At 42.2% G+C, this 13,867-nt stretch overlaps 1 protein-coding gene across 1 annotated transcript in view; it reads left to right on the top strand.

Annotated features, from left to right (window-relative positions):
- Positions 1-13,867, top strand: part of LOC127214309 (probable maltase-glucoamylase 2) — a 74,012-nt gene that overhangs the window by 35,656 nt on the left and 24,489 nt on the right. Inside the window, exons 21-30 of the mRNA XM_051174700.1 lie at positions 2,613-2,701; positions 3,459-3,508; positions 4,917-5,084; positions 6,187-6,342; positions 8,232-8,465; positions 9,014-9,168; positions 11,066-11,234; positions 11,764-11,860; positions 12,274-12,386; positions 13,046-13,171. Of these exons, the coding sequence (XP_051030657.1) occupies positions 2,613-2,701; positions 3,459-3,508; positions 4,917-5,084; positions 6,187-6,342; positions 8,232-8,465; positions 9,014-9,168; positions 11,066-11,234; positions 11,764-11,860; positions 12,274-12,386; positions 13,046-13,171 (1,357 nt within the window). The remainder of the gene's footprint in view (positions 1-2,612; positions 2,702-3,458; positions 3,509-4,916; positions 5,085-6,186; positions 6,343-8,231; positions 8,466-9,013; positions 9,169-11,065; positions 11,235-11,763; positions 11,861-12,273; positions 12,387-13,045; positions 13,172-13,867) is intronic.

Raw genomic sequence — 13,867 nt, 5'->3', positions numbered from 1 at the left:
GGAAAATTATTTTAAAGTGCATTTCCTGATACATGAGAAAATTTTAGGAGGAGGTAAAGATCAACACGAGTTGGAGTTTCAGGGCCCAGATTCTGGAGAACTTGAGCTCATACTCTGGCCTGATAGCATTCTACATGCATTGACCTCGAGCAGCGTCTCTGTGTTCATACTTGTTATTGAAGAACCTGAGAAGATGGCGGCCTTTGTGAGGGTTAAGAGAATTACTACAGACAGAGCACTTTCAGGAGAGTGCCTGTCACAGGGTCCTGTAGTGTTGTTAGAATCATCACAAACCTAGTTTTCAGGAACCATCTCAGCCTTCGATTGTTCTCATTATCTCTTTCCCACGCCCTGCTGCCCTCCCAGGCCTGTGGTCCCACAAGATGCTGTTATCTACTCAGTCCCTGGGGTGGGCTCTGGAGGATCTGCTGCTGGATCTTCTTGTCCTGTCGGGTCCCTCCACTCCAGCCCCAAATGAAACAGAGATGCTATGTTAATTATTAAACTGTTGGCTGATGGATAGGACTTCTTATTGGCTAGCTCTTTCTTAATTATTAACCCGTTTCTATTAACGTATATATCTCCATATGGTCTTAGCTTACCAGAGAATGCCTGGACCTGTTACTCTTTTGTGGTCTACATGGTGTCTGTTTCTGGCAGGCTTTCCCTGACTACCTTTCCCAGAATTCTCCTCGTCTCCTAGTCCTACCCATCTTCCTGCCTCTATTGGGCAAACAGTGATTTATTCATCAACCAATAAGTGAAACACATATACAGAAGGGCCCCTTCATCTTGGCCTTCTCGTATACCTAAAGAATAGCCTGTTATAATCATTGACTTAAAAGACTGTTTCTTCACTATACCTTTATAAGAAAGAGATAAAGAAAAATTTACCTTCATAGTGCCTAATTACAATAATTCTCAGCTGGTCAAGAGATCAAAGGATGGTCCTCTCACAGGGAATGTTAAATAGCCCCACCCTGTGCCAATAATGTGTGCGAAAACCACTGGAAATAATTCTTAAACAGTTTCCACACCTATAATTTACCATTATATGGATGATATATTGTTGGCTGATTCCAAGGCAAAGGCGTTAGAAAAAAATGTTTGAGGAAGTAAAGAAAGTTTTGCCTCACTGGGGATTACAAATTGCCCCCGAAAAAATACAAAGAACAGATCAGAAGAGATCACTATCAGATTCTTAATATATCTTTAAAAATTATTAGAAAAGATTTCCCAGCTACAGACTATCATTGGAGTAAAAGGACATGACCTAAAAAACTTGAAAAAGACCCTAAAAGGGGACAAGGACTTAAATAGTGCTAAAATATTGTCAGCTGAAGCTGAAAAAGAGTTAGAATGGCTAGAAATATGAATACTAGAGGCACATGTGGACTGTGTGGATCCAAAGCTTGACTGTGTTCTGGTTATATTACCACCTAGGAAATACCCTTCAGGGATTTTGGTGAAGAGGGAAGATATCATATTAGAGTGGCTACTTCTACCACATAAACAGAATAAACAGTTAAAAACATATATAGAAAATATTTCTGATTTGATTTTAAAAGGAAAATTAAGACTTTGCCAACTGATAGGAATGGACTCAGCAGAAATTATAGTACCTTTAAATAATGGGAAATCTCCTCCTTATGGAAAGATAATGAATATTTGCAGAGCTTGCAGTTACTTTTTGGGAATATTTAGCAACAACTCTCCCAAAAATGAGAGAATAAAATTCATAAAGAAAACTATTTCGATCCTCCCATGCATTGTAAGAAAAACACCAATCTCTGGGATCTCTACATTCTACACTGATACAAAAAAAAAAAAAAAAAAAAAAACCTCAGGTAAGGTAGGATATAAATTAGGAAAGATAAGTAAAGTAGTTCAAAGCCCTTATAACTCTGTACAAAAGGTAGCCTGGTAGAATGTTATTTTTCTTCTCAGGTCTTTGATGAGATTAAGACTAGATAGTCATAGCTATCTCCTCTCTGATCTTAGACAGATAAGACTCAGACTTTCCAGATTAGGACTGCTATCATAGTAATCTTTGTCATGCTTTTACCCTGATACTGGGCATGTAGTATGTGTCTGTTGCTCATTGTTGCTCTTGCTGGTGGTAAGTTTTAATTTGTGCATGTTTACCTTTCCTGGAATATACTTGATAGTTGTTACCATTGTATATGGTATTTGCATCAGGGTTACAACCTCCTTCTTTAGACTAAAAGGGGAATTGTAGCAGTATCTATCCTTGCTAGTGTATTTTTGTTAGTGGCCACACCCCTTTGGGCGTTGCTTTAGGTGTAGACAGAACCAGAAAGAGGGAACTGTGAGGTGTGGCTCACCCTCTTGAGCTCTCTCTTGGGCCATGGATTGGGTCGGAGGGACAAAGAAAGGCTGTGCTGGTGTAAACACCCCCAATAAACACCCATTTATCATTTATCTGGGGTCTAGTGAACTCATTACAGCCCTGTCTACAAGGATCCATCCCTATGCCCCAAGGGGTAGACTCGTCAAAGGATGGAGCCGTCAAGGGGTACATTCATCGAGGGGAAAATTAATCTGTTTCTGCCTATCTTTCATTGCCTGAAACTTGCAACTTTTCTCCTCAGCCGGAAGAATCCCTTGGGACTCATTGTTGCTTTGGACTACAAGCGAGAAGCAAAGGGCCAGTTGTACTGGGATGATGGAGTGTCTAAAGGTAGACTTTCAAATGGAACCATAGCGGTTGTTCTTAGTGAAGATGCACTGCCAGAGGCTTCCCAATAAGGCACCAACCCCATTGTCACTGTTATATGTTTTAGCATCTTAGGAAATTTTAGTAGCTTGGAAAATTCAAACTCATTCTGCAAGTTTCATTAGCCATGTATAATGATTTAAAATAGACGTCACATGTAGAACTTTCTGTGTTACTGACATGACCAGTGGAAGAAATAGTATTGCATGTGGGTTCTTTATTCTCTTCTGCACATCATCATTGACATCAAGCAATGCCATGTTTTCACTAGTTTAGCAAGGCACTTTCCCAGTTACCATCGAGAAAGACACATCTAGTGAATGTCTTATGTTTTCCACTCAAAGATTTGATATGAATGAAACACAGAAGCTTTTTAGGCCAAATGGAATTGGAATTTATTGATATTTGATATCCAATATTGCCCTGCATGGGAGGCACATAGAGATGAATGTGCCACAGACATTGACCTTGACAAACTCAAGATGTAACAGGATAGAGAACCATAATAAAAATCAAAATATTGTAAATGCTAGCAAGTAGAGCCACAGAGTACCATGTGACTTCAGAGAAAGTAGTCCATTAAGGTTCTACAAAGATTAAAACCCATTTGGTTTTGGATGAGCAGAACTATGTGCAGAAGAATCCCCAACGAGGAGGGTGAAATTTCAGTCTCCTTATTTCCCATACTAATGGTACATACACATTTACCCATCTCTTTCAGGCACAGTGTTAGAAAGGAAGTACATTCTGTACGATTTCTCTGTTACATCCGTAAGTACTGTTTTCAAGAAATGTTAAGTTTCTTGTTTCTTATTGCGACCATGTTTTGAGGTCTTGGTGTTCTATGTATGCTTTTATTTCTCTGATATTCATACTTATAGCGCATGCTTTATTATATAAGAAATATCTGAGCTGTTTTGTAGAGTGGCTGTGTATTTTATAATCAATGTAAGTGATGCCATTTCTCTGTATAATTTCTTACATTTGAGGCCGTCAGTGTTTTCCCTTTTAGCCATTCTATGTGATCATTTCTTGGGACTTTAACTGCGTTTCCAGTTTTTCCAATGACTAATCACATGTCCACCTGCCTTTTTCAGATTCTCTTGGGTGAAATGTCATTTCTTTGTCCATGTTCTTATTTGGATGGGTTTTGGCATTGGCTAACAGCTCAGTTTTAATGGTTTTTAAATATCCTTCATTGAATATGTTTGCAAATACTTTCTTCTATATATAGGCTGCTCTTTCCTTCATCTTAAAGACTTTCATGAAGCAGACATTTAGATTTGGGTATACTTATCTTTTTTTTCTCTCTGCTGGATTGTGTCTTCTGATGCCACATCTAAGAACTCTTTGCCTGGCTTTAGAAGCTCGGTGTTCTTTGACTATTGTCTGTATCTAACTCTGCGATCTATATTGGGCTGATTAGTATATGTCAGACTTAGGTTAAAGTTTGTCTTTTTGTCTACGTATGTCCAGGTGGCCCAGTCAGTACCTTTGTTGAAACAGCTCTCTCTCTCTCTCTCTCTCCAGCTCTATTACTTTCAAAATCTTGTCAAACTTGCCTATTTGTTTGTGGGGAATTGAATTCTTTGTACTTAGTAAAATGTGCCCCTCTTCCTCAGAATTCAGTCCCACCTCCTTCTGGGCTTAGCTCAGTTTTGCTGCTATTCAAATCTGTTTCTATAAATAAGTCATTCAATTTCTCTGTGCTCCAGTAACTTCTGAATAAAAAAAAAAAAATGGAGATTGTGACCTCATAACTTGTTGAGTCATCCAAATGGTATATTATATGCACTATACTTAAGTGTAGTGTCTGGCATATTATTAAGCATTCATAAAATTTAGCTTTTATTATGAGTACTAAAGTTAAAACGTAAATTACTGTGGCACTTTTATGTGTATGTGATGTTTGTGTGTCCCTTGGGGTTTGTGTGCTTGGCTCTCTTTCTTTGCTTTGTAACTAAACATTCTGTAAGCCAGGATTATATTTTCTGAGTGCTAGAATCAGGAAGGGCCAGTTAACCAAAGGAAGAGAGTGTTGGTGTCTGAGACAACACCTTTCCTGGGGGGTGATCGTTGTTCAGTTTGGAAAAGAAATCAGAAGGTATGCAGACAGCCTGGACCAGGAGATGATGAATGTTACATCCAACCCCTAAAGTGACTTTCTTCCCCCTCCTAGAATCGTTTACAGGCAAAAATAATAAATAATGATTACGTGGATCCAAATGAACTCATGTTCACCAACATCAGAATCTTGGGGATGGACAAGCAGCCGACTGACCTTAATGTCTTACTTAATAAGAATACCATCCCCATTTCAAGCTACAACTACAATGCTTCAGCAAAGGTGAGAGGTCATTCCATCTGTAGGGCTCTGGTTGTAAGCCCTGGCCTGGCATTCTGACAGCTTTCCTTCCCTTGACTTCATGGAAAGCACATGAGACAATTTGGATAGCCACAGAGACAATTTTCTTGTTGAGACAGCCACCACATCATAGAGAGGATCCAGGAGAAATGTGTGCATGCAAGTATGGATACTTTCCCTTGTTGACATCAGGGCTCTAAAGAAGATAGCAAGAGTTCGTGTCCCAAGAGAACATCTTTTCTGCTAATTTAAAACTAGATAAGATGGTCTCAGATGGAACGGTTAAAAAATGAGGTTCAATGAATTGTCCTGGTTCTTTTGAGGCGTGTTTACAGTTTGCCCTTTGTTAAAGTTAGAACTAACCTTGAGACACGGGAGGCACTTTTCCTAGTTGCCATTGCTATTATGCTATTTTTATAGTTACACCTAAAATGTAAGTGGAAGAAAACATAAGCTATATCCAGATTTAGTCACCAGTGAGTGATTGATTCCCTTACCTGGTAAACTTACACAGAGCATTTTAGGTATCGGCTCACTCACTGAGAAGTTCATTGTTTCTTAAGTAAACCATCTTCCACCAGGAAATACACACAGCACAGGAAAGGAATACAGCTTCTAAGCAGAATGGGGTGCTGATCTTGGCTATTCTCTACCCACTGCGGGAGCTTAGGTGTGCTATTACATCTGTATCATGGAGACAGCCATAGTATTCATGGCACCGGGTCACTCTATAGAGTTAATGCACATAATATGTAGTATGGCTGCCATGGTGCTTGGCTCATGCGTATGCTCAGTAAAACTGATCTGTCGATCACTGCTATCATTAGTCACATTAACAGGCATCATACTAAAAGTATAATAAGTCTAAAAACGACGTTCACATGGTGATGCACACACCTTAACATGACTACATTGCTCCACACTCCATACTCTCACAATGGCCCTGAAAGCTCAGGGATCAGGCAGTTCCAGGCATTCTAAGGTGATGCTGGAGAAAGCTTGGTTCTGACTTCCCAGCCATCAACGACATTGTATCCGTAGTTCTGAGTCTCCTGGTTGTCACTGGAGTTCTTTCTTTCCATAGGTGTTGGTCATTGATAACCTCACAGGGCTGAAACTGGGACAAGAATTCTCCATTGAGTGGACTCTTGTGGTCAGTGACCTGGAGAAGTTTAACTGCTTCCCCGAGGATCCCGGAGTCTCTGAGGAGAGCTGCAAGCAGCGTGGCTGCCTTTGGGAGGTAATGGCCACACTGACCAGGAAGTTGTAGAAGCTTTGAGAAGGCTGTTGACTTCACAGTGGTGGCGAGGGTGTGATGATGCGCGTTCTGTGACTTCCATGTGTCAGGTGATCCATATGTGTTTCCCTCAGATACCCTGCATCTAAGAAGAAATCATGGCCGTTCTAATTGCCACTTTAAGTACATCATTCAAAAACCCTATTTTGAACTATTAGAGAAGATAGAAAGGATCGAAAGGAGGGGTAAGAGGGTAACGCAAGGATGAATATAGTCAAACTTCATTATATGCATTTATATCAATATCACCAGAAAACTTGCCATTTTTATAACCATTGCATGCTAGTAAACCCATCCTGCAATCACGGTGTACACTGTGCCGTGAATATTGTAAGTGAGCAACTTTTGTTTGTTGGAAAACCTAAACAGAAAGTGTAAGTCTTGTCCAATCTGTTTGAACAATGCTGCAGGAAAAACAAAACAACAACAAGAACAAAAACCAAACAAATCAGAAAAAGTTATCAACTGCATCGGAAGCAGGAGACACAGGCAGATCCTACCTGGGGGTTGTGCTGCGCGATTAGGCTTCCTGTCCCATCATTGTTCACACTTCACACTTCACATTCACACACAAAAGTGTGTGTGTGGTGTGTGGTGTGTGGTGTGTGTGGTGTGTGTGTGTGTGGTGTGTTTGTGTGTATGTGGTGTGTGTGGTGTGGTGTGTGTGTGTGGTGTGTGTGTCTGTGTGTGTGGTGTGTGTGTGGTGTGTGTGTGTGTGTGTGTGTGGTGTGTGTGTGTGTGTGTGTGTGGTGTGTGTGTGTGTGTGGTGTGTGTGTGTGTGTGTGTGTGTGTGTGTGTGGGTGTGTGTGTGTGTGTGTGTGTGTGTGTGTGTGTGTGTGGTGTGTGTGTGTGTGTGGTGTGTGGTGTGTGGTGTGTGGTGTGTGTGTGTGTGGTGTGTTTGTGTGTATGTGGTGTGTGTGGTGTGGTGTGTGTGTGTGGTGTGTGTGTGTGTGTGTGTGTGTGTGTGTGTGGTGTGTGTGTGTGTGTGTGTGTGTGTGTGTGTGTGTGTGTGTGTGTGTGTGTGTGGTGTGTGTGTGTGTGGTGTGTGTGTGTGGTGTGTGTGTGTGTGGTGTGTGTGTGTGTGTGGTGTGTGTGTGTGGTGTGTGTGTGTGTGTGTGTGGTGTGTGTGTGTGGTGTGTGTGGTGTGTGTGTGTGTGTGGTGTGTGGTGTGTGGTGTGTGTGGTGTGGTGTGTGTGTGTGTGGTGTGTTTGTGTGTATGTGGTGTGTGTGGTGTGGTGTGTGTGTGTGGTGTGTGTGTGTGTGTGTGTGTGTGTGTGAGTTTAATTGACTCTGGACCCTTTGCTATGGCTGCTACAGTACTATAAACGCACTCAGAAAATAGCAATTTTATTATCCCTGGGCATAGAATTGTGAATTCAGAGATCAGGGTGTTATGACAGGGTTGGTTCCTTTTGAGGACCACGAGTGAGCTCTGTTCCATCACTCACCCCTAGGTTCTGGTGGTTTGTCACCTGCGGTTTGCACTTCTTAGCTTGCGTAGGATCTCTGCTTTCATGACTTTGTGGCGTTTTCCTGAGTGTGTGCTTGCCTATCTGAATTTTCTTTCCTAGTAAGAACGCTGATGGTGTTGGGTTAAAGCCTACCCTAATGACCTCATCTTAACCTGATGCTCTGCAAAGACCTCATCTCCAACACATCATATGCACACTACTAGGACTTAGGGCTTATCTGTTTGTTTGTTTGTTTTTTGTTGTTGTTTTCTTCAACAGAGAGCATTTCAACCTATTTCAAAGTTCTTAGAACTTTGTCTTATTTGGCTTCTTCAGTAGTGTGGTGTAGAAGCTCACCAAGAATTCTTCCTACTGTTGCAGCGCACAGCTATTCCTGGAGTGCCTGTCTGCTTCTACGATACCATCCCCCAGTATGCTGCCAGTAACATTCGGTACCAGCCCACAGGTGTCACCATGGACCTGACCCTCCTGGCAGACTCAGCATCTGCCCGGGCAGCAGGAGCTCCAAGCATTGCCTCTGATCCTCTTTCTGGAAAGATCAGCTCTCTTAAACTGAATGTGACCTACCATACAGAAAACATGCTACAGGTCAAGGTAACATGCATGTCACAGTTGCTGGCTCTCAACACGGGTGTTTTTGACTCAAGGCTCTGTACACATGAGGTCATTGGAAGACTGTTAATGGCCAGGCCTGGCAGTGCATGCCTTCTGTTCCTATACTCAAGAGGTGGCATTAGGAGGATCTCTAGGAATTGGAAGCCAGCCTGGTATAAATATTGAGTTCCCAGCCAGCTAAAGCTGCACGAAGACTGCCACAAACAGATTGTTAATGCAAACCTTTATGTTACAGATGCACAAGCTGAGGCCTTCAGAAGTAAAAGTCAGAAAGGGAGTAGATATCCAGTCAGGATGTGAACTTAGATCTGCTACAGTTTTGCATCCTCTATTATTATCAGTATTTTACATCAGACATGTGGTCGAAAACCCATCCCATCTCCCTGAAAAGCACGAGTCTGCTTTGTGGAGAATACACCGAAGAGATCCTCACTTCCAGCAGTTCTAGTAACTTCTGCAGTGGGAGGCCTCAACCTGCGTTAGTATTAACTTTAGACGCCATTAAAATTCTCTTTTCTCCTTCCTAGATTTATAGCCCCATTGACAAGAGATATGAGGTTCCGGTACCTCTGAACATCACTTCTTCGACACATGGGTCCTCTGAGAACTGCCTGTATGATGTCACAGTAAAAACCAACCCATTTGGACTCGAAATTAGACGGAGAAGCTCCGGTACTGTGATGTAAGCTCGGTTTGTTTGGCCCCAGTCAAAGCCACTGTAGATCTAATTACCGTGATTCTAATCACTGCAAGCGAACCACTGATCTCTGAGACAACGTACAGTTATAGGCATGTTTGTCAAAGTGAGCATCAATTGTTCTTAATTCTCTAGGGAATTTATTTTTTTTTTTTAACCAGTCATTAACTCAGAAGAAAAACTGAAAGAATAAAAAAAAAAAAAAAAAACATGAGCCAGGCATGCTTTTAATTCCAGCACTTGGGAGGCAGAGGCAGGCAGGACCAGCCTGGTGTACAGAGAGGGTTCCAGAACAAACAGCACTGTTATACAGAGAATACCTGTCTGGGAAAACCAAAACTAAAACTGAACACTACCATCAAAAAAACAAAAACAAAAACAAACAAACAACAATAACAAAAAACCCTAATGTGTTATTTGACTCCAGGAAGAGAAAATACTTGAAAGGAAGTTCCCTGCCCCATTAGAGATAGTTACTTGCATGTTCATGTGTGTTTTTTTTTTCCTGTATATGGCTTTTGTTCATTTGCATGTATGTTCAATATTCTCTCTTAAAATAATCAAACTTTCCCATCCTCTTTTTTTATTATTACTAAATATTTTAATCCGTTTTACATACCAACAGTCCCCCTCGCTCTCCTCCTGCTGCTCTCCTGACCTCCTGGCCCCATTCCCTCCCCAGGAGGGGTGAGGCCTCCCTTAGGGAGTCAACAAAGCCTGGTACATCAAGCTGAGGCAGGAGCAAGCCCCCCCCCCCCCCGCTACATCAAGGCTGAGCAAGGCAACTCAGCATAGGGAATGGGCCCCAAAAAGCCAGCCCATGTACCAGGCGGGGATAGATAAATCCTACTCCCACTGCTGGGGTCCACGAACAGACCAAGCCACACAGCTGTTACCCACATGCAGACGACCTAATTAAGTCCTGCGCAGGCTTCCCAGCTGTTGGTCTAGAGTCTCTGAGGTCCCATAGGTTCAGGCCAGCTGTCTCTGTAGATTTCCTGTCATGATCTGGACCCCATTGCACATGTATGTAATCCCTCCTCCCTCTCTTTAGATGGACTTCCCCAGCCCAGTGCTTGCCTGTGGGTCTCTGCATCACTGAGCTTCTATGATGACAACTAGGGTAGTCGCCGATTTGATTAGAGGAGGAAGCCTCTCCACTATTATTGCTAGGAGTTTTAGCTGAGCTCATCCTTGTGGATTCCTGGGAGTTTCTCTAGCACCACGTTTCTCCCTCACCCCATAATGTCCCCCTCTGTCAAGACATCTCTTTTCTTGCTCTCCCTCCCCACCCACACCCCCAAGTCGCCCATCGCATCCCTTCTTCCTCTCATCCTCCGTACCCTCTCCTCTGCACCCATCCCCAACCCCCAGTTTGCCCAGGAGATCTCATGTAGTTCCCCTTCCATGTGTCTGTCCTCAGGAAATTTCTTGCAATCTAAAGAGTTTCATGTTTTTCTATTGTACAATAGTTTTGTAGAACTATCCAATAGGTTCCCACAAGCTGATGTACTGGGATTAAAAGGATGGACAAGTCACGGTTTTTTGGTTTGTTCGTTTTGTTTTGTTTTCTCTCAGTGAGAATTCCCAGTTCTCTCATTTGGGAATAAAAGAGTGAATGAGACTTTTTTTCTGGAAATGAGTCCATGACCTAGAAAAAGGACTCTTAGTCTTGCAAACCACAGAATACAGATACAGACATGGAAACTGGGAGCTGAATTATGGCCACTGTCACGACCTGGTTCATTTCATAGCATTTGAACATGGATCCTGATGCCCAATAATCGGGGCCGTCCCAGTGGATTAGGCACCGGAACGTGTTTTGTGTTTTCTCTGGCCTGTGAATTGTAGTTCAGCGTGGTGGTCTGCTTTTGTGTTGCAGTTGGGACTCTCAACTCCCTGGCTTCACCTTCAGTGAGATGTTTCTTTCCATTTCAACCCGCCTTCCATCTCAGTACATCTATGGCTTCGGGGAAACGGAGCATGCATCTTTCAGAAGAAACATGAGTTGGAACATGTGGGGAATGTTTGCTCGGGATGAGCCACCAGCAGTAAGGACAAGAATAAAATTATCAGTCATGTTCTCTTGATCCAAACTTATGCACATTCTTGTGGTCTTAAATGAGTCTATGTTCATCAGCATTTCCTAGCACTGATAAACTATGTTCTCAAATCCAAAAGGGCATGTGATTTCATGCTCTTTTGCTTGTAAAACAGTTAATTTCTCTACTCCTATGGAACACAAGTTTTATTTATTTTACCAAATATTACACAAAGCGATCATCTGAAAATTTAATGAGACAGTGTCTATGCCCTGCAAAAATTTACAATGCTGGGGGAGGCGATAGCATAGTGCAATCAGTGCTAAGATAGGTTTCTGTAGTAGTAAAAGGGGCATAGAGTGTGGACGGCACAGTTTGTTTTGCTTGTGGTAGAAGACAAGGTCAAGCAAGGCTTTTTGAAGAACGTCACTGGTGAGTCCAATCTCCTATGTCAAACTTGAGTTCACTGTTTGCTTTGTGATATGGATGCAACTTACTGGGTTTTTATTCGTAATTACCTTACAGTTCTTTCTTACAGTACAAGAAGAATTCCTATGGTGTTCACCCTTACTATATGGCATTGGAAGAGGATGGAAATGCCCATGGCGTGCTCCTGTTGAACAGCAATGCCATGGGTAAGAGGGAGATGCACACTCACATGCCACGATAGACAATCATCTGTTAGAGACTAGAATGTTACTAGACATAAGGGCAAGGGCAAGGAACGTTGGGTACAATGGCTCATTCATCTACTAACTCAAGATTTATTAAATTTTCCAGAGCACATCTTACATGTAAAATTTTGGCTATCCGTGCTCCCTGATTTTCTGTGACACCTTTGCTCCTATTCCATAGGGTGACATAAGTTGAGATTGTGTATTTTATTTTAGGCAGATGGAATCTGTCTTGATCCCACGGCCTCAGAGAATACTTTCCAGAGGAGGGCAATATTAAAGGGTAGGAGTGAAAATGGAAAACGTTTAGGAATAGATTCTCCACCTGGGTAACTTATGGCTCCCTACCAATTGGGCTTTCTCTATCTTTACAGATGTGGCATTGCAGCCTACCCCCGCCCTGACGTACCGTACCATAGGAGGCATTCTGGACTTCTACATGGTTCTGGGGCCAACACCTGAACTTGTAACTCAGCAATACACGCAGGTTCGAAGCCCGTCTATTCATTGATAAACCATCACGTATTTGTTGCATATTGCTTCCACACACACTCAACACTGTGATAAGATTTTATTTATTTATTTTTCATTTTACTCACTGGTGCTCCTACTACTAGAGGATTGCTATTCTTCTTGCCATCTAAATGCAGTTCAAAGAGTTTTCCATTTTTCTCTTGGGCGGTGGTTTTGTAGACCTCATCCATGTGTTCACTCAAGCTGACACACAAGACTTTAGTGTTATGAGGTACGGACATCATACACTTAGCCTGTGTGTCTCTTGATCATGTGCTCAGTAGGCTATTGAAGAGTCTCTGATGAAGATTCGCTATGGAGGTCTCTGTGAGTGGCTCAGCAACGGGCGGAAGCGTGTTTAAGCTCCGCCTTCCTGGTTGCTCTCCACTTGACTTCTGTGTTTATCTTGAGTGAGAGCTCTTAGAACGCAATAGAATGGTTCAGGTTCCTTCCATAAGGAAGGATTCTAGCAGGATTCATTTTATTTCACTTAGACTATCTTAAAACCAAATGTAAACTTAAAAAAAAAAAAAACCTAATACAGACTTTTAAAAACAGTTACAGCGTCTGACATGGTGATCAAGTGAATGTAAGGATGAAACTGTGGTAATTGGTGTTTGGTTTTTATTCCAGTTGATTGGCCGGCCAGCCATGACTCCATACTGGGCCCTAGGTTTCCAGCTGAGTCGCTATGGATACCAGAGTGATGATGAGATTGCCAGTTTGTATGATGCAATGGTGGCAGCCCAGATCCCTTATGTATGAACCTCTCCCTCTGCTTTCAGTCTTTTAGCATAGTTATGTAACGAAAACAGGTGCATACAAATTAAGGCTGTGGTTAGCTTAGTGGAGGAAAAGTAGATGTGGAAATCGCCTTTCTTAGAACCCTTTACCTTTTAAACACGTTGCACGCTGCCTTTCAGCAAGTTAAGTCATGATTTGCATGGCTCGGTTCGAGGCTAAGAGCCGCATATGCTTCCTTCAGCAGGTAGTGGGATGGTGGCAGGGCACTGGACCACCATTGCTTGCCGTTGAGGATAGTCTGCGGTAACTACGGTCCTTCAAGTCATGACTTTAGAGTCTCAGAAGTGGGCACCTTGGAGAGATGGGCATTAAATGACAGTATGAAAGGAAGCAGTTACAGATCTAGACTTTGCTTTTTTTTTTTGCCACATACCTGTGCATTTCCTCTAATCTAGTTTCCCCAGTAAATCCTGAGGAACATAATTAACTGCTGTCAACAAGCAAAGATGTACGTGACCCTTCTTCTCGTATAACTGTCAGTTTTCCAGAACTCCTCTCTCTTGGCTTTTAGATTGTCTGCTAAGGTTTCACAGAGAAATTAAGGATTATAAAATGAGAATGAGGCGATCTCACTGAAGATAATTTGACACTTATGTACAGGCTACACTTCTCTCCTTATATATTTTCTGATAAACCTGTTAAACAGAGATA

Source organism: Phodopus roborovskii, unplaced genomic scaffold, assembly GCF_943737965.1.
Source record: "Phodopus roborovskii unplaced genomic scaffold, PHOROB, whole genome shotgun sequence".
Classification (NCBI taxonomy): domain Eukaryota; kingdom Metazoa; phylum Chordata; class Mammalia; order Rodentia; family Cricetidae; genus Phodopus; species Phodopus roborovskii.
The sequence above is the reverse complement of the archived record's forward strand: the minus strand, read 5'-3'. Positions and strand labels throughout refer to the sequence as shown.